Raw genomic sequence first — 20,699 nt, 5'->3', positions numbered from 1 at the left:
TATGCACCAAGACGTTATATAACAAAGACGAGTCATTTCTCTTAGCTCTCACTTGATTGAGTTGTTTAATGTGTTCTGATTCATAGTATTTAACATCTGAGATGATTTGTGAATTGAAAATTAAGCCTAAACCAACTGGAGATTAGGCTATACTCTAGTTTGTACGGTTCTGTTCTGTAGGCCTACGTTATACCAGACACCTCCCGTAACATGTCTAACACCTAACATGCTATAGCTACTAACACTTGTGCACCATGCACTTTTGGTGCACTTCTTTACCTCATCTTCTTGCAATAGTGCTTAGTGCTACCACCTACTGCTCCCAGCAGCCCTACGTGTAAATTTGGATCAAAATAGTATGCCAAATGACTACATGTAAATGTAAAATTTATATTGATATGAACATTCAGAGACACTAAAGATTTTTTTGGTTCAAAGAAAACAGCTAGTTGGAAAATGAGACAATGGAAATGAACAAGTGTCATGACCGTGTGGGTGTGAGTCACATAAGTAAGCTTACTAATGCCCCACATTTTAATTTTGTGATTTTTTACTTCACATTATAGCCTTGTAGTTTCAACTTTGATCACAATTACATACTGATCTCTTTATCTAAAATGAATGTTGTAAAAACTTAAAACGGATGAATCAAAGAGGTGTTGATTCATGGTCATCTGCAGACTAGGAGACAGTAAGCCTTATGTGGCAGTGAGTGAGCCAGTTAGCAGGTCTATGAGCTCTTCTGATCAGGTCATAAGAATCTTTCTGCATGTAGGTGCAAGTTCAGTTGATGAGAGGCAAAACCACAATGAGCTGGCATATCAGTGAACTGATAAACCAGTTGTGTTAAACGAGTCCTCAAAAGGTTCAGATGTTAATAATTATGATATACTGATTTCACTAAAATGTCCATGAAGAACAAAAAAACTAAGGTGGCAAAAATTATAGCCTATTGGCACAAGGGTTGCCCATAACCAGTTAGAGGAAGTGTGAGAGATAGTTTGTTTGAAAAAATCATTTGAAAAGTAGCTACCTAAATGTAGCCTAACTGGCCAATGGCTGAAGATGTTTTAGTGTTAGGCCTATTTCAAAAGGTAAAAATAACTCTCTCTCTTTTGAAGAGAGCCACGAGGAGACAGTTGAGCCTTTTTATGTTTCACTCTAAGCAGCTTTGACCAGATATAGGCTAGTTGTAGAATGCAACTTTTTGTAAAGCATTGGATTTCTGTTTTGCGTGTTAAAGAGCAGCGCTGGGCCAGATTAAATAACCTTGAGTGTTTTTTCATCTTTGCCTGGTCCAATGCGTTACAATGATTTATGTCCAAGACATTTCGCGTATTTCGCTCTGGAAGAATAGGCTAAAGATCTCGTCGACGACAAAGTGTGTTTAGACAGCGAAGAGGCTACAGCACCTACACAACAGAGAGCGGCGCAAAAAAAGGGAGCAAAAAAACGGGGTTGAGGTTCCCTTAACTTTCCCTTAACGATCCCTTAACTGTCCGAGTCGGAAGCGACGAATCGGAAGCGAAGAGCGTCGTATTTCTGCAGGCAGGTCGGGTCAGCCTTTGTTGTGCTCAGAGGCTTGTCCTGCAGCAGCGTCCAGGTCGACATGGAGTTAACTGAGGCTTTCGTGCTGTTTCAGTTTGGCTGGCCCCGCATGCATCACTTGTTCGCTCTCCTCTGTCTTTTGGTCGTTGTCTATAAACTGTGTGTCCTGCTCGTCAAGAGAAAGGCTGCGCTTCGGAGCTTCGAGGTTTTCCCGGGACCACCGGGACACTGGCTGGTTGGACATGTTTTCCAGGTAGGAACTCAGTTAACGAGCTTTCAGCAGCGTGGCAACGACAACTCTAACTTTGTGCAGAACTGTAGGCTACTACGATGCAGGTAGGTAGCCTTCTCTGGTCGTTGTTTGATGAGAGAAGCAGCGGTGTATCCCACTGTTTTGAAGCCTACGATTTAGCAGACCTGCCTACAGTTTTGCATACATCGACTCCGCTATCTCTATAGCCTAGTTGTTGCCTAAACTATAGCCGATAGTAGCCTAGTTGCCTATTTACCTGACTGCTGTCAATGTTTTACTTTACATTGAGCCATTTGGCTGAATTTGACAATTTGATCAAATAGCCTTACGTAATAGACCACGTTATAATCGTTCAAATTACACTTACCAACCAAGAACAACTTAAATATTTAAATGCTGATTACAGATTTTTAATAAGACATCATTTAAAAGGGGTGTTGCCTATTAATTAAGGTCTCATAGGTTAATTGTAGTAGGAGGCTAAGTTGTCTGGTTAAAAAGGTTTTTGGTAATAATAACTTTTCATTTCAGGGAATGAGATATTAGGCTATTTACATTGTGGTATTGCTATTTACTCCAAATACCTCCAAATATTTTGTTATCACAGCTGATGAACAAAGTGGTTTTAACCAGTGGCCCTTAAAGTGGGGTTTGGGGGCCCCAAGGGGTCCTCATGTGGTCATCCATTTCCATATTTTTTTAAAACAATAATAGAATATCTAAAGGTTTTCAGATGCGAGGCCAGAAGTTTATCAAGAGGGGGGTGCTTTGTCAGTTCAGTGGACTTTATGTGAAAAAGTTTTGGAAACCCTGGTTTAAGCAAAGAAACAGATTAAAGTGCTTGCAAACCATGCAGGTCGGCACATTAGAAAGACACAGCTGGTAAACATCATGGTTTAAGCAAACAAACAGATTGTCCCCTTCAGTGAATCATTCACAAATCATGCAAGTTACATGACTATTTCACCAAGCATCTTATGTTTTGATTTTTCTTTCAGTTTAAACAGGATGGGAAAGACTTTGACAAGCTACTGGAATGGGGTCGGGAATATCCATATGCTTTCCCACTGTGGTTCGGTCCCTTTGTTAGTTTCCTCAACATTCACCATCCTGATTATGTTAAAACTATACTGACATCAACAGGTGTGTGAGATATTTTTGGTATATTGATTTTGACTATGATTTACCATCACACCAGTGTTTTCAATTGTGGTTTATATAATCTTTCAAAGGTCAGTGACCTACATTGTCATATCATAGGTCAATGACACAAAGATTTTTATGAATTTGTTTCCTAACAGAACCAAAGGATGATGTGGCATACAGGTTTATTGAGTCATGGATTGGTAAGACTCATCGGCCTTTCTTCTACAGCATGTTGTGGCTTATTTCAAAGTTGTCTATTCACTTACACACATTATGTCCGTCTCTGTCTCCAGGGGAAGGTTTATTGGTATCTAAAGGTCAGAAGTGGTTTCGCCACAGACGGCTCTTGACGCCAGGTTTCCATTATGATATTTTGAAGGGATATGTAAATCTGATGTCAGATTCTGCTAAAACTATGTTGGTAAGTGCATAACAAGTTATTTGTGTAAATAACAATTCATAATAGACCAAAAAATGAAAATGGTGAAGTAATAATTCAGACATAACAAGGAAAGGCTGTTCAGATGACCTATTTTCTGTAAAGTTAATAAATATGTCAGAGTTTTTTCCATATCCTGCAGAGATGTCACATCTGTTCTCTCACTGTTGCTAGGACAAGTGGGAAGGTTATGCAACCACCAATGAATCCTTTGAATTGTTTGAACATGTGAGCCTCATGACACTGGACAGCATCTTGAAGTGTGCGTTCAGCTACAGCAGTAACTGTCAGACTGAGAGGTGAGTCCATAAATACTTTCCTAGCTCCATTCACACTTTCATTTCCATGTTCTCAGTTGTGAACTGCATCATCCGTCTTAATCATGAGCAGAAGAGACGTAGCTTTTGATGTTTGCTTGCATTTCATTTCAGTGGAACAAATGCATACATCAAAGCAGTGTATGAACTCAGTGATCTGATTAACCTGCGGTTCAGGACATTTCCATACCACAACGATCTCATTTTCTACCTCAGCCCACATGGCTTTAGATATAGAAAAGCCTGCAGGGTAGCTCACAGTCATACAGGTAAGCTCGGCATACAAAAATGATTAACAACAATCTGAAACTGTTGGCAAATATTTAAATACATGTCATGTTGTAGTGTAGTATACCTATTTCTAAAGTCTGCAAATACTCACACATCATCTCATCTTTTGAAGAGGAAGTCATAAGAAAGAGGAAAGAAGCTCTAAAAGAAGAGAAGGGGTTGGACCATATTCCATCCAAGAGAAATTTGGACTTTCTGGACATTCTTCTCTTTGCACGAGTATGTTATGTTATACTGGCTCCAACCTCTAACTTAATACAGTTGATTCTTTTTTCTCAGGCTATTGACATTGACAATGCTGCGTAGGTTACGGTACTTTTGAGATGTGATAGTGGAAAGTAAAAAATAGTGAACTCTTTAAAAATAAATTAATTCAAAATGATAATAATTAAGATTATTTTAAGTTTTTTGAGACTTAAAATAGCAACAGCCAGACGTTAAAACTGCAAAGAAATGTACATGCATCAGTGTAGCTCAGTGGGTTGAGCAGGCGCCCCATGTGCAGAAGCTACAGTCCTCGCTGCAGCCGGCCCCAGTGCGAATCACGCATCGGGTGGCCCTTTGTTGATGTCATTCCCCCTCTGTCTGCCTCCCCATTTCCTGTCTCTCAACTATCCTGTCAATTAAGTCCAAAAAATATATTAAAAAATTTAAAAAGTACCTTCATCTAATCATGCACTAGGGATGGGCGATATGGACTAAAAAATGTATCAAGATAATTTCTGCCATTTATCCCGGTAACGATAAAAACATACCAAATCACCTGTACTGCAAAACTGTAATACTCAAATCAAACAAGTTTTAAATGTGAGAACAGATTCAACATTTATTCAAATGCTGGAGCCTCGTTTAGCAATGAGCTCCTCGCTCTCAGCTCCGCGTTCCGTCATGTTTGTTATTGTTCTTCACGTGAGCCAAGAGGTCAGGTCTGCACGCAGGTGCCTGTCACGTGAGCTGGGCTGCGAGTGCATGGGTGCACACAATGTCATCAAACGGGAGTAAATCTGAATACAATAAAGTAAAAAAAAAAAAAAAAAAAACGTCATCAACTGGAATTTATCGTTATTACCGCGATATGACAAATTCTTATCGTGGGGAAATGTTTTGACGGTATATCGCAAACGGTAAAATATCACCCATTCCTATCATGCACTATACAGAGACATTTGCAGCCAGGGTATAAAACGGTATAAAACAATACACTATCAATAAGAGCAGTAGTTAGAACCACACAAAAGGACAATAACAATGGAAAACATTAAGTCATATATAAAAACAAGAGACAATATTAGAGGTGGTTTAGTATATCATACAAATACCATGTACAAGTGGCAAGACCCTGGTGCAAAAGGAAACTCAGAGGGCTCTTATGCGCAGAGGCCTCATGTTCAGCATATCAATGGCTGATACAAAGGCAATAGTCCTTTTATAAGGTAGTCTTAAGCAATGGCCTGAAGGCATATTCTTTATGCAGGAGCTAACAAGAAGATCTAGGACAGTGCTGGCCTTTGGAAAGATCTATTTGCTGTAAACATCCCTGAGCTGCCATTGCCTGACTCACCTCGACTTTTTTGTTAGCAAACAAGCTTATGCATGTTAATACTTTCACACAGACAAGATAACCTATCAAATGTGAATTAAATACAGTTGACATAGCAGGGCATACAGTAAAATCTAATTTTCATGAAGAGGTTATCTCTTAGTTTGTGAAGCTGAAATCCCCTGCCATCATCTTTGTACCTAGTGATGGGGCATAGAGTTTATGTGCAAGAACATAAACCTGACACCCATGATCTTTTATTGTATCTTATGTGCTTTCCCTATGGTTTACATTATCAAGTGCAGTGCTCATTTGAAAAATACTTTATGAATAAAATACATAATGACTATTTCTATTTTAAATGTCATAGTAGTAGGAATTTCAGTGAATAGTATGTTTTTTATACACATTTTTGGTCCTGATTTCACTTCCCAGGATGAGAAGCAGCAGGGTTTATCAGATGAGGATTTACGAGCAGAAGTGGACACCTTCATGTTCGAGGGCCATGACACCACGGCCAGCGGCGTGTCTTTCATCCTCTACTGTCTGGCCTGCCACCCAGAACACCAGAACATCTGCAGGAATGAGATTATTGAGGCCCTACAAGACAAGGACACCATGGAGTGGTAGGCTTGCACCTCAAAAACATGGAACACTCACACGTGGAAGTCAGTTCTACTCAGTGCTGGTTTTGATGGGGCTCTTCTTTTATTATGTATTGACCACTTGTAACTGTTTGCATGTCTTATTTTTTTCAGGGAGGATCTTCAAAAAATTCCATACACTACAATGTGCATAAAAGAGAGCCTTCGTCTTTACCCTCCTGTACCAGGGATGTCTAGACAACTCACCAAACCCATGACCTTTTTTGATGGAAGGACTGTGCCTGAAGGTATGTGGTACATATTCTAGTGATGAAACCACAATAGGCTATATATATATAGAAAGTGACAAAGTAGTAGTTAATGTTTTCAGAAAGTTAATATAGATAAGACGGCAAACTGTTGCATACAGAATGACCTTTACCCTGCTGTAGAAGCTAAAATATTAACTTTTATCCATTTTGTTTTCCGCAGTGGACCCTTGTTATTGTTTTACTTACTCACCACTTCACAATATACACCAATTAGTAGCTTGATCTACATTTCCCCCTCATAGTTAGCTAGCTTTAAAATCATAAACTGACTATTTAGAAAAAACACTCAATAGTGACTGACCACGACGAGGATAAACTTGAGAAGCAATTTCCTTGCATGTGAATGCATTTGTTGGTCTGCTTATTGTCAGTGAACCAAACTACACCTTTTTTCTCCTGTTGGTAGGTTGCCTTGTTGGAACGAGTGTGTTTGCCATTCACAGGAATGCAACTGTTTGGGAAAATCCTGATGTAAGTCAAGATGATTTAAATTCTGAGCAAATCTTTGTGAAGTGAAAGCTCACCTGTGGCCGTACACGATAATTGGCATTAATAGCAGAACCAATGATAAAAGGGCGATTATGGTGCCTCTTTTCTGTGCTGGCCCAGCACCCTGCTTCATTATGTCTTCAAAGTGGTGCTTAAGTAAAGTGCTCTGGCTGGTTAGCTGCCATGCACTGACTTCTGTGTGCTTTCATGGTTTATTCACTCACTATATCCTGTGTGCGAATAAGCGGGAACTCAGATGGATATTTGATTATGTGTGTTTTATGCCACACTGACTTTAATTTACCATTTATTTATCATTGCAGGTCTTTGACCCACTGCGCTTCCTGCCAGAGAATGTGGCCAAGAGGTCACCTCATGCATTTGTGCCGTTCTCAGCTGGCCCAAGGTTTGTCCACACCTGATTCCGTGTGACCGGTCTGACCGAGTCAGTAAGAACTTGGCAGGGAGGTTCTCTGTTTACGGATAGTTTACTCAGTTCATGCTGTTTACTCATTTATCCCACATAGGTCTGTATTATGTGGATGTGTAACCTAGCACCACCGTCATTTTAAGCTTTGATTAGGGATCAGTATGACAAAGGACTGATCTCATGACAATGGAAAGCTGAGTGTAGTAGGATAACTAACTATGAACCTACAGGACATATCAACTTGCTTAAGATTATTGCTAGTTCAAGTGTCTATTTCACCAGTTGGACACACAGCATGTATCACTTAATTTAGCAAAGTCTTTTCTTTAAATGCATGACCACATATGCCAAACATGCTGTTTTATGTAATGTATTCCTCTCTCAGAAACTGCATTGGACAGAACTTTGCCATGAATGAGATGAAAGTGGTGGTGGCCCTGACACTGAGGAAATATCAGCTGATTGAGGATCCTGCTTGGACACCTAAGATCATTCCCAGGCTGGTGCTCCGCTCACTGAACGGCATCCACATTAAAATCAAACCTGTAGACCCGGAAGTGTAAAGGGAAATAACTGCGGTGAATACTGTCTAACTGGAAATTTCAGTTTTCAATGAGGGATTTAAAAAAAAAATGAAATTATCATTAATTAAATATTTTACTAAGCTTTGCATTAATATATTATTAATATATAATTAACTTGTGTTTTATTCCGTGACTGAATATGTAACACTTCTTAAGTGACACTTTTGCACTTTCTATCAGAAGAGGACATTTTGGTATTTGCACCTAATCAGTTTGTATTAAATATCACATCTTTGAAAAATATTTTGCTTTCATTTGTAAATATATCATGTAATATATATTTGGAGTTCACAGTTTCAATTGTGGAAAATGACTGAGCCAAGACCAATGAAACAAAAGGTTAGCTGAAGCTTCGCCATTTACATTTTGCCTGCTTTCTGCAAGTTTATGTTACAGTATGTAGTTTGAAAGTTAAATTTTTGTATCTGTAAGAAGAAACTAAACACTAACTCACTGATATTGTGTGATGATTCACACATCTAACCGACAACTGTGATGTTAAGTGTCCCATGAACTAATTTAAAGTAGGTCAAATGTACTTCCGAGACATGAGACATCCCCACAATTGGGTCTTAGGAACGCTCCTAACACACAGGATAACCTTTGTCCTCAGTCTATGCTGTTTACTCATGAGCCATTAAAGAACTTGCTCCAAGAGGATATTTCATCAGGCACCCTAGAAATATAGACAGTTGATGTGGCAAAAAACAAAGGGTAAATCCAAGATAATTTACTGGGCTGAAAACACAGTAGAATTTTGAGTCAAAAGTAATACATTTTTTTATTTACAGTCATTATGATTACAAAATCCACAGGCCCACAAGGACAGAAAGTCACCAGCACAGTTTGTAAAAATGAAACACCTCGTCTTTCTTTGATCTGCGATCTTCAACTCGACTAATGTAAAGGTCCCATGAAAGGACTACTTGAATGCAATGGAAAGCTGCTCTTCATGGAAAGCCGTGTGTTTTAATGGGTGAACTCATTCCTGTTCATTGAACTCAGCCCACCTTTCATACAAATCTACAAGCCCAGCTTATAATTAGCTTGATGCCTCAGGCCAGTTTCACACCTAAGAGCAAGAGGAAATAAATGTCTATTGTTGTGGCCTTGTGGTTAAAATGCAAACTAAGTCCTGTGACCACATGTCTCATGTGTGATAACTCCGATATGCCTTTGTTGCAGGTTACCACCTCTCCCTTCTCTGCTGTCTACCTTATAATGAAAGCAAAGAAGTAATGGTACCATTCCATGGGACCTTAACTTGACTTCAAGTACATTACTTACGCATTTCTGCTCCTCTGTCTTCTTCTATTCCTATGTCTAGTTTGAATCAGGAAAACAAACGATGAATAGTGTACGGTATAAACTGCGCAGTACTCATGTTGCATGTGAAATCTGTTGACATGTTACATGTCACATGACCATTAAATCTTCCTAAAACCAAACACTTGTTTTCACTAACTTCTTGTTTTGCAGCAAAAAAAATGTTTTTGTTATTGTGCTGGAATCCATTCTATTCTGTTACTACTGAGTAACTTTCCAATTACCAATCAAATGTAAAAAAAAAAAAAAAAAAAAAAAAAAAGCAATGTAAAATCCTAGTATTTACAGTATACTGGTGCTGGGAAAAATAGGCAACAAACCATTTAAAACTCAATGTACCAAGAAAAGCCATAGGACAAAAATGACAAACATACTGTTTGGACAGGGCAAATGGCTTTTATCTGCAGAAGAATCCAAATGAATAACTAGAGGCTTGCAGCGCCACTTTCATGAGAAGCAACACGACGATTTTGAACAAGGTTAGTGCAACAGGCCATGAACAGTTGGTCGTGCAAGTTTGTAGCCAAGCCTCCATGAAAACTCTGACCTCGTCACCATCTAGTGGCGTATGGGACAAATGCAACACACTTCAATCAATACCATATTGAGTCTAAAACAGGTAATACAAATGTCTGAGAGCTCATGAGTAAATTATATCACGCCAAAAAGCAGCCCTGTGTTTTGATGGAGACTGACTTCATGTCTGGATTCTCTGTCTTTCCTGACTTCTCACAGTAAAATATCTCATATAAAAGTACTTTTCAGCCATTTGTTTAATAGTATTATCAAAATATTGAAAGAGTGAAAAAACAGTTGAAACGTGTTTAGTAGAAAAAAAAATTACATCCATTACATCAAAAACATAACTCAGTGACCAATCATATCCATGTTTCCATTCACTCTGACAAGTATATTTAACGGCCAATCGGGTACTAAAAGTCTCTCTGCCAAGTCTGTATATTTTGTTTGTAGTTTTTCTGCCAACGTATCAACTGCTGACTGACTTAGTAAAATGGAAGATATCTTCTGATACACCACTGGTTACTTGTGTGGTGCTTTTCTGATGACAATGAGTAACACAACAAATAAAAAAGAAATATTGAAGTGAGTAACTCCACCTCTGCCAGGTCACAGTCCCTGTTGTATCTAGCGGTAACCTGAGAGTCAGCAGCTTTACCATACTGGTTAGATGAGTAGTGATGGGGTGGGTTTCTTGCCTGGCCAAGCTTCTTTGGCGTACTTCTTTTTGCGTGGCTCGTTGTGGGTCTCTGGTAGATAGGGGGCTGTGACGGGGGTGGGGTTTAGGGTGACAGGGGGCTGCGGAGCCTCTGGGGCAAGGTCTACCTCTGGTGCTGGGTTAGGGAAGGGCAGGGGAAGCCCTCCCTGCATGGCAGCGCCTCCTGGAGCTCCAGTTGGCTGGTTCTCGTGACTGGTGGGAGGCAAGTCCCCGTAGAGACCACCGCCCAGGCTGTAGCCATGGATACGCTTTGATGTCAGTTCATCAAGGCCCAGGGTGTTTTGGCCCTCTGATCTCCGTTTCTACAGCGGGGATGACACAGTATTCATTTTGCATGTCACACATTTTAAGCCCAGATGTTACAAAGTTACAACCTCTGCACATTGCACACCTCACCCACTGCAGGCTTCACAATGCCAGATAATATTTTTTGCCAAAATGCACACAATACTTTGAATATTACTATTTAACATATAAACATTTTTAATGACAAAAACTTCTAAGCAAATTCACATCTTACCTTTATGGGGATGACGGCAGTCTGCACCATATTTCTAAACCGTCCCACTGAGGGGTCTATATCCTCTGTAAACATTCAAAACAGTGTTACTACAGTATTATTATTATATTTACAGTGGAAAACTGGACAATTTATATACGGTATGACAAAAATGTACTACTCGATACTGGCACAGTCAGTAAAAACTAAAGTTGTTAAAACACAGACCTCTATTTCAGTTTTATCGAGATAGTATTAGTATCACATGGATTTGTACCTGGGTTAATAATGGAGTCTTCCTCGTTAAAAGTTACTCTTGAGTTCCTTCGTTTCCTTTTAGGCCTCTGGATCTCCAGGTTGCCCTCTTCGATGGTCAGCGTGGAGATGCGCTTGTTGTGTGCTGTGTTGAACTCTGTCAGGTTCTGTCATTTTTTCCCAAGGGAACATAACTAGATGTTAATACGCTGGCAACAGGCAAAAACAGGTTATTTAACCATCATATCTTACTTCAACATTATGTTCCTAAAATATCAGACAGTATATTGTGTGTTAATCACTCTGATAATAGAGAATATTTGAGGGGGGAAATGTTTCAGTAACACATACTGTATTAAAGTAGTGTTAAGGGACTAAAATATATTTTAAACAAATATGAGTACTCTACTAACACAGAAATCTGTGACATACTGTTATTATCAAGACATTAAACGTACCTCTAGTTCTGTTTCTTCTTCTGGAAGACCAAGCAGTCCTTTCAGCTCCTCGTCCTCTCCTGTCTTACTGTCCCCTGTACCAGCAGTGCCTTGGGTTTGGGGTTTCTCTCTGATGGTGTATGTCCTTGTTGAGGCCCCAAAAGATATTGTAGAGTCTATAGGGACCTGCTGAGGCTTGTGTGCCTCCAGACGGATGTGTCCGAGGAAAGTACCGTGTGCTAAAATGTGACAAATAAGAATGTTTATGTATGAGAATGTTTTTAGTTACCTCATTATGGCATTCATCAATGAGATTTGGACTTGGTGGTAATCCATGTGCTGCTGTTACAATAAGCCTGATCAATACCAAAACAAGTTTTTTTTTCTCAGAACCAATCAACCAATCAATTAGTGTTAAACAAGTGTTCAATATGATTTAGCATGTGATTCCCCATGATATTACTACATCAAATCTAATCTAATTCAAAGTAAGTTATAAAGACTTAATAAATGGTTGGTTTATTTTACTTTATCATCATCATCAATATTGTAGGTGGTGTATTGATTCTCACACAAATGTATTGTTTGTAACATGAACATGTTTTGCTCAACCCCCTTAAGGGATGTACTCTAAACTCTGTTCCCAGTCTGCTGGGTCCTGGCCCTGTGGATTTTCTGGAGCTTGTTACCACAACGTTGGGAATAGGACACCAAACTCATTCTGTTGTTGCCATATGGCAACACCAGCCTAATGGCTGGTGGAGTAAAATTCCACCATTTGTGCTTCATTTATCAAGGAAAGTACGTAGCTTCATAGCTAGATAGCAAGCACACTCTGATACCTTAAAAAACCGAAAGACTTAATAATAATTGTAACATAACAAAAAATAAATAGCCTACATTTTTCTCAATTGTTCTATTTATCACTTCTCCTGTAAGTGTCATAAATAGTATAACTTCCAGAGCACAACTGAAAATTTCAAACTGCTACAGTTTAAACACAACAGATCTTCCATTTACAGTTTATCAACTTGAACAAACTGGATATAAAAGGTGAATGGCGCCTTACTGCTGTTGAGGTCTATGAGAAAGACCCTTTTCAGGTGTTTGTGGTAGACCAGGGCAGAGTGGACACGTGAGCATGACTGGTGGTCGATGGTGAAGTCACACCAGTCCGGGTTTCTCCCAAACAGGTAGTACTTCTTTTCATCTATGATCAGTTTCTACAAAGACAGAGTTTCAGTGGCAACAGTCATCACAACAGCAGGTGGAAAGTGTATGTAAACAGTCTGCAATGTGTGTCTTTGTGCCTCTGAGCCATAACTCAACAGTGACGCTTCCCACTGCAAAGCTTAAATCTCAGGGCTTGATGCTGCTCTTGCACCATTGGAAGCCTTGCAGCCATATATAGCATCCCAGTGTGCAACACATCTGGGACAAAGTGGACTGTCAAGCTCGTATCTGGTGCATTTAACGAATTTTCATAGACCATTGCATGCAATAACCTGTTACCTCTATCAGTTTATCTCCTTTCATCACGTCTAGATGGAGCCCCGGGGGCGGCTTGCCTGCCCTGAAAGCAAACAGTCAGAGACCAGTTTCAGCATTTAGACAATTGATATAGCATGTGTGTGAGGGGTGTATGATGGACATGGGATGAATTGACATATTTGCTTTTTTTCTCTGGTTGTGCGTGGATATTTATACATAAAAACAGCTGCTGCATCCTCTTCAGCCAACATGGAAACGTTTTGCAGCGGTCGCCATCTACTACAAGAGCAACATCAACTCAGATCAACATGAAGGCTGAAGGGATCAAATATAGCTCTTTAATATATAAATGCCTTGTGTATGCGCGTGTGTGTGTGACATTGTTCAAATTAAACCTCTCATCCCTCATATTGTTTAGAAGAAACACCCACACCATTTTTAGATAAACGCCAGCGTTACCGGAGTTAGCCTGTTAGCTTACGCAGATGCTAACGCTAGCTCCGGTCCCCACAAGCTTTTCTCCGAGTAAAGTTGACTTTTAGAAATGTCTGAACGTCAGGTTGCTCGTTTGCACCTGACCCTGCGCTTCAAACACACTGGTACAACTTTAGCATGTGCATTTTCTCACCATGTTGGACAATCAAAAGGAGGGGGATCCTCGCACTTGCTTGTTTTAGTCGCCATCTTGCCTCATCTTCTCAAGGCCGAGCTGCATGATGGGTAAACGTCACCGCGGGGGGTGATGGGAGTTGAAGTTTTGCAGTCGTGAAAAAAAAGTAATGATAAGACCAAATTAGAGCCATTAGTGACTTTTAATGTTTTTTCCTTCATTTGAAGCGAGACTGAGGCGAGCTGTTGTGGTGCTTGTGTCATGAATAGTAGCCTACCGTATTTGAGGAAATACAGTGAACAAGAATAAAGTTCCCTCCAGAACCACCAGAGGCTCCCAGTTCCTAAAATTTCTGACCCGAAACAGCCATGTGCTGCAAAAGACATGCAGTTTTTTATGCAGTGGTCATGCAGTGGTGTAGAGTTAGTGGTCAGACCACCTCATGATATGAGAACCTGAACACAGCAGGTCTCTCAGAAAGTTATTTACGTTGCCATTACCTATAGGCCTAATGAGGTGTTGTTGTGGTTCGACAGTGGTGAAAGGCCTACAAGAACACTTCTATTTTCTCTTTATGTCAGTGCGACATTGAATTACAAACATAGATCATGAGGAGGGTCAAAACCCCAGAACAAGACCAGACAGCATCTGACGCAGCAGGGCTCATTTAGAAAGTGTGGTTGCGTTTTGAGAGATGCTTTGAGGGGCTTCCTCCCCATGTCAAGAGGCGGGAGGATCCTTTGTCTGTTTGAGGGCAGATCAGCAAAAGGAAGTGAAGGTGCCCGCTTTTTCTGCTATATATGCTGTAGGAGGTACTTTGAATAGACAGGAGTCTACATTTACTGTCACAGGTTTTAAAAAGAACTAGTATCAAGTTAGGAGGAGAGAGGTTGGCGGCATTTGAATAAAATCGAATTTACAGAGAACTCATGACTGAGTGGAACATTTCAGTTCTTCCTCTCAAATATCAATCATTAATTCTGGAAAGTTTCTGTTCAATAATCTGTCCACACAGTTTAGTCAGACCAGCAACTGGTACAGAAACAACATCAGGGGAATTTTGTTTTTTTGTGAGGCCTTATCACAACACTGACAGATGATCAATTATACCTATTTGAGAATATGGTAGACTATGTCATTATGTAAAATGAACACATTGCACTATTTGTCGTTTACAGACACGTATGCTCACGTTTCCTTATAAAAAAAACTATTCATCATCTCGTCTCAGATTCATCTATATTCAGTGGATACTAGCATATATCAGGTTTTGAACAAATAAGATGCTCACCTGTTGTATTTATCTTATCTGATCTCATTTTATCAGCTTGATTTGTTATTGCAGGCATTATGCACACAGCTCAGCTCTGGTAACTTCCTCATTTAGTTCTGTGGTTTGTCACTGACAAAGAATCCACCTTTTATGCTGCGCTTGTCATTTGCTGCGTGCCTTCATTTTTGATCACAGCACACTGAGACAACAGTGATGGCAGGCACAACTGCTTTGCCTCTTCAACAGTTAGTTGCATCATTGGACAATACTTGTCTGCCAAAAATTCTACAGGTTTGCTCTGGAGTCTATTTCCAAGGTAGGTCTACTGCTGTTTTCACTGATTCCGAATTGAAACTCTGAGTGTAGATAAAGACACAGAAAAGTGGATAAGAAACGGCTTTAGGTTAGATAGCTTCCAATTGAAGAACATCTGAATTTATGTATTATCTGTCTTTATCAATTGCATACACTTGTAGCCTATCTACCAAAATCAGTAACGGTGAAGGCACATAACAACTAGAGTTATGTGCCGTTTTTAAAATTATTTTTAAGTAATAGAAATATTACAGAAAAAATGTGTATTAAGATGGTGTCCTATTTAAGAAAAATATTTTCTGTGTTCTGTGGTTTGCTCGTTGTGGATTTATGACCTTGTTTGCTCTTCTTCTTTGCTCTACTTCTTACTTTCTTTTTCAGGCTCTATATATGAAATTTCTGGGAGTGAAGTGTGCTTTTCTACTGGGGATCTAATAAAGGTCATTGGTATTGAGCTCCTGTCCGTTTGCTGTGAAGATGTCACCAACAATGAGAAGTTTGAGCTACCTATTAACCACACAGGTTGGTGTGTGCTTTAAAAAGGATTGCGTTAGATCAGATGAATGTTGTTGTTTTTTAGCTGACCACTGACACATGTTTGTTTCTCAGGCTTGTTCAAGGTCATTCCAGAGGAGATGCCGTACAGCACCGTAGAAGAGTTGGTGAGCCTGAGGCCTGTAGGCCTGGAGTCCAGCCTTCCCTTCACTTTCACCAACCGCTCCAAGATGACCCTTGGAAATTTAACACTTGGGGCCGGGAAAGTTTTTACTTTGCTTTCCATTGAGCGACATGAGGGAGGAGAAGAAGGTCAGGTCCGCTGTCACGTTCAAGGACAACAACAAGCCTCAGCCGAAGTCTGCATCCCGCTTTCTTCCAAAGGGGAATTCTATGAGTGTGAGAATGAGGAGTGCTTCACTCTGGAGGAGATCATGTCCTCTGCCACCCTGCGTTGTCGAAGGTTTCGCTTCAAGAAGACCACGAAAAGTGTGCAGCCTCTTGTCCTGAGTCCAATATACCAAGTCCAAGCCATCATGCACTGTAAGAATTACTTTTTAAACTTCTGGTCAAAAATAATCCAAATAATCTGCTGTGTAATAGTTAGCAGTTACTTTGCAAAACAAGATTTTACACACAAACAGTATGACAAAAATAGCACTACCTCGGGTAATTTAATCAGAGTTATAACACCCTTATATTGATTGTTCTTCTGCATAATGAGTATGTGAGACTTTCAGTACATTTGGTTATATGTTTTTTAAATGTTTTGCGTAATGAATAAGTTAACAAATGTTGCTTAATTTGTTTATTGTGCTTTCATTTAGTCTGTTACCAAAATACATTTTCAGTGCTGTTTCTTGCACTTTTTTTGTACAGTAAGGAAGAATGTGCTGAAATTCCCGTCAAGTTTGGAGGTGGATGTGGTTGACGTGACTGAAGTGTGCAAAGATGTCAATTTTGTGACACCGCTCAGTCTGACAGAGGTCCTCTCCCAGCCAGATGAACATTTCCCTGTGGTAGTAGAGATACTGGAAGGTCCGGAGACTCGCCCTCCGTTCAAGTGCAACTGGCTTGGAGAACTTAGCAAAAATGAGCACCTGGTTTTCCACAAGAAAGGGACAACGCCCATGGTTTTGTTATCAAGCTTGAAGAGCAGGAAGGCAAAGCAGTACTTTCTGGTGTCTCAGCAATATGGTGGACGACTTCGGAGACGACCGAGAGAGTTTAATTCCGTCTACGAGCTGTACGTTGCTTCAGAAAAGACCCCAGGCTTGACGCTCAGTGTTACAAGGAACTGCGAGGAGGTGGAGGAGGAAGGCCTGCCTGGTCTCAGTGTCGGGGAAAGGCTCGAGGTCGTTCGCTGTGAAAGGATGGAGTTGCCTTGCCAAAGCGGCACGGCACAGGTGGAGTCTGTTGAGGCTCTTTTGTGTCGACGTGTTCAAGAGGATGGTGATGGGGATGATGACGACGACGATGATGATGATGATGAAAAGGATGCCCAACAGGAAAAGGAAAGGGAGGAGATTTTACTGCCTCTGTACATGCAGGGTCACTTTGTGGAAGTACTCTCTGATAACAAAAAGTACAAACTGAAGGACTTGGGTAAGGACATGAGATTGCCAATGGATGTTAAAGTGGTGAGCCGTGACACTGAACTGGAAACTGATCCACTGGTTGGGTTATCATGTTTCAGAATAGAGGGGGCCATGTTAGAGCCCACCATCCAGGCCAGCTTCCTGCACAGGCCAGAGCACTGTTTTGAGATCCCAACCCAGTGGCTCATTATGTCTGTCTCTTTCACCACGGATCCCCTGCCATGGCCCAGCGATCAACCTTTTAAGTGCTGTGTGGATAGGATTACCGAAGTGACCGACACATTTTTATATGAATTTCACAAACAGGGGAACGGGGATGAGGCTCCTCCTCCTCGACCACCAAAGAGAAATCTGTCCACTTCTAGCGCTCCCAAAAAAACCTCAAAAGCCTCAAAGAAAACCAAGGCAGGCAAGTCCAAGCAGCAACAGAATAAGAGTGTACCAGCCAAGGAGATGGCCTGTTTAACTTTAGATAAAAAACGGCCCCCAGCTCCCCCACCCCCAGTAAGTATGACTTTTGCTATTAAGAATCTCTTGTTATTCAGGCATCATGACTGACAAAGCTGCTATACTCAGAATGATTGTGACAGATAGTTTTTCTCACGTCTTCTCTCAGGAAATCTCACACCGATCAGAAACTATACAAAGGCATTAAACTTCCACTTTTCTGCTGTCAAAAAGATCTCATGCATGAAATAAAACAGAGTTTTTTTTTTTTTACTTCCTCTTACTCTGCAGGATATTCTCAGTGATGAGGCGCCACCAGTTATTCCACGAAAGACCTCAGCAGCTGAAGCAACAACGGGTAAAGCTCTGCCGAACACTTACGTGAAAATGGAGGATTCCATAATAAAAGGTGGAGCCCTTTCTTCAGACTGTTTTACACAGAGCTTGGCCTTACTAGTTACACTTAGAGGTTACATGTGGTGCTACTTCTCCGTTTAGACTGATGTCATCTACGACAACAGTTTCCTACTTCCCCATCTCATAGTGTAGCAATCAACCTCAAGTCTGTGTGTTAAGTTTGAAGGTGAAGATAACAGGTAGGTTATAGTTTCATTTTAGGCAAGTTAACTTCTTAAAACAGAGGGGGCTGGGGGGGCTGTGTAGCTCACTGAGTTGAGCAGGCGCCCCATATGCACAGACAGGCTAAAGTCCTCGCTGCAGCCGACTCCATTCCCCCTCTTTCTGCCTCACCATTTCCTGTCTCTCTCAACTTTCCTGTCAATTTAAGGCAAAAAGACCCACCCCCCTCCCCACCCCAAAAGAAGAAAAAAACAGAGGGGGCTGTAGTTCTAACCCAGTGTCACTCAAGCAGGTGCTGTTTTAAGTATCTGATATTAGGTGCCAATTGAGTGTTTGTGGGACAGACTCAGTGTTGATATACCGCTCAAATCTTTATTAGAGACATTTAAGGATTGAGCTATCATGCTTTTAGTTTATCGATTCATTGTTGTCATTTTTTTCTTTTCATTGGAAAGAAAGATTGTACTGCAAAAATACAGAATAACACTAACTGATTCACTGTTTGCCTGCCCCCCCCCCTCCAGTGTCGGTGAGTGAGGTTGAAGCAGATGTGGACAGTGACCATGACTATGAAACAGTGGATGATTCTTTTACAACACTGATGAAGACAGCACAGGAGAATGCCATGTTCTACTAAAAATCCTGTGGAGACTGCATTCATGTGAAAAACTAGGGGAACTATGTTGTACTGCAACTATTTTCAGTCATTCAATGCTGGTGCATCAGAGATATGACAGTCTGACCAGGCCAGCCTGCTCATTTAATCCCAAATATTGTTATATGTGTCATTATATGACTTAATTTTGTATTGCATCTACTTGGTTTTAATGGTTTGGATATTGTTTATGTTAGATATTTCAGTTTAATATTTTATATTTAATGACAAACTTATGACAGTGTACTACATATTCAAGGACCTGTGAGAATGTTTCAAAGATTCAAAGCACCCAGAGGAGCTTTTGGTGATGGTACAGCAAAGAGCACCAACTCAACCCACTTCATCCTCTTCAAGGTTTTTACTGCTTTTCTACATTTATAATACCACTCAAACTTTGACTTCATAATGTCTATCTTTTTGTTGAAATGTGAATTGTGCCTTTGTGCAGCTTGTTCAAACTTGTAAGGAAAGTGTTGATTTAATGCTTTGGTAATTTGGGGTCTCTAGCTTGTACTTTTGTATATAATAGAATTATAATGTGCAATACTAAATAATTATGGTTCATTCTAGAATGAAACATAACCAGCTTTTTGCAGTACAAGGCAAGTATTCATAAAACTGCCCCAAATTGCCAGTGCTGAATCAACACCTGTTAAACCCAGACAAAAAGTACATATGATAAGCTTTGCATGGGAACTTATCTGCTGTTTGTATAAGCATTTAATGTATAATGTCAAACTCCTTGCGCATATATGCAAACTCTAAACAACACCTGCTAATATTCAGTCCTTTTTCAGAGACGACAGTTAACCACAGTAGCATCAAAAAGACTACCGTGCTGCTTCTCACGTGGTCATGCACTATTGCAAGCAGTTACAGAAACTCTGTCACGCACCACATCAAACTATTGACCTGAGAACAAAAAGGTGCACATTGTGTCAAATCCTGTGTTTTTATTTATTTCATTAGATGGACTTCATGATGTTCAGTTACATAGGCTACACGACAGACTAGAAATATGATCCCTGAAACATGAATGTAGGTTTTGAAACTTGATTAAGGGGCCATTCCATTTAAAAAGCTTCCAGTATAATATACAAGCCCACTTTGTGTAGTCACTTTTGTAGGATTTGTATCATAACCACTCGAAAAAAGATAAGAATGTACTCAGGCCTATTGGGTTTATTCAAATTGTGTTGATTCTTGTTAACAGATGTAACACAGATGGACTCAGTCAAGTAAAGAAACATCGAAAGCACACAATCCAAATTGAACATAGTTACTGCCTGGCTGGATATGTGAATAAATGTGTAATGAATGGTAATGAATTACTGCTTTATTTACACTTGAATAAAAATGGCTTGGTTATCATTGGGCTGTGTGATGATTGAGGGGAGTAGTTCCTCAAAATTAAACATTAGTGCAACATGTAGAAAATTGAACTGTACAGATATTAGTTAACTTAATTTGGTCAGAGAACTATCATTTAGAAAGCCAGTGTTGACCATTGTGGAACAAAGAAGTCA

The 20,699-nt window shown here is 40.1% G+C and overlaps 3 protein-coding genes across 4 annotated transcripts; 2 read left to right on the top strand and 1 right to left on the bottom strand.

Annotated features, from left to right (window-relative positions):
- Positions 1–1,364: 1,364 nt before the first annotated feature.
- On the top strand, positions 1,365–9,318 carry cyp4t8 (cytochrome P450, family 4, subfamily T, polypeptide 8). 2 transcript variants are annotated; one of them, XR_014596059.1, is made up of 13 exons: positions 1,365–1,801; positions 2,800–2,944; positions 3,103–3,147; positions 3,241–3,368; positions 3,561–3,685; positions 3,818–3,972; positions 4,107–4,213; positions 5,970–6,160; positions 6,293–6,426; positions 6,857–6,921; positions 7,263–7,345; positions 7,755–8,292; positions 9,139–9,318. XR_014596059.1 is itself a non-coding variant. In XM_083990054.1 (12 exons), exons 1-12 carry the CDS (start codon positions 1,610–1,612, stop codon positions 7,930–7,932), a joined length of 1,548 nt encoding a protein of 515 aa, XP_083846180.1. In that variant the 5' UTR covers positions 1,365–1,609; the 3' UTR covers positions 7,933–9,317. The 2 variants fall into 2 exon arrangements, 1 of the variants encoding a protein (XP_083846180.1); XM_083990054.1 differs by having other exon boundaries at positions 7,755–9,317.
- ppp1r8b (protein phosphatase 1, regulatory subunit 8b) lies at positions 8,934–13,906 on the bottom strand. Its single transcript, XM_083990055.1, has 7 exons — positions 13,827–13,906; positions 13,220–13,280; positions 12,777–12,930; positions 11,729–11,946; positions 11,293–11,437; positions 11,037–11,101; positions 8,934–10,818 (listed from the first exon to the last, which is right to left on the bottom strand). Exons 1-7 carry the CDS (start codon positions 13,880–13,882, stop codon positions 10,465–10,467), a joined length of 1,053 nt encoding a protein of 350 aa, XP_083846181.1. The 5' UTR covers positions 13,883–13,906; the 3' UTR covers positions 8,934–10,464.
- Positions 13,907–15,280: 1,374 nt separating this feature from the next.
- On the top strand, positions 15,281–19,927 carry themis2 (thymocyte selection associated family member 2). Its single transcript, XM_083990236.1, has 6 exons — positions 15,281–15,397; positions 15,778–15,918; positions 16,006–16,434; positions 16,771–17,993; positions 18,228–18,345; positions 19,040–19,927. The coding sequence occupies exons 1-6, from the start codon at positions 15,295–15,297 to the stop codon at positions 19,150–19,152; spliced, it is 2,127 nt and encodes a 708-aa protein (XP_083846362.1). The 5' UTR covers positions 15,281–15,294; the 3' UTR covers positions 19,153–19,927.
- The last annotated feature ends 772 nt before the right edge of the window (positions 19,928–20,699 follow it).

Source organism: Trachurus trachurus (assembly GCF_905171665.1).
Source record: "Trachurus trachurus genome assembly, chromosome: 16".
Taxonomy (NCBI): domain Eukaryota; kingdom Metazoa; phylum Chordata; class Actinopteri; order Carangiformes; family Carangidae; genus Trachurus; species Trachurus trachurus.
This window is presented reverse-complemented; position numbering and strand designations above follow the sequence as displayed.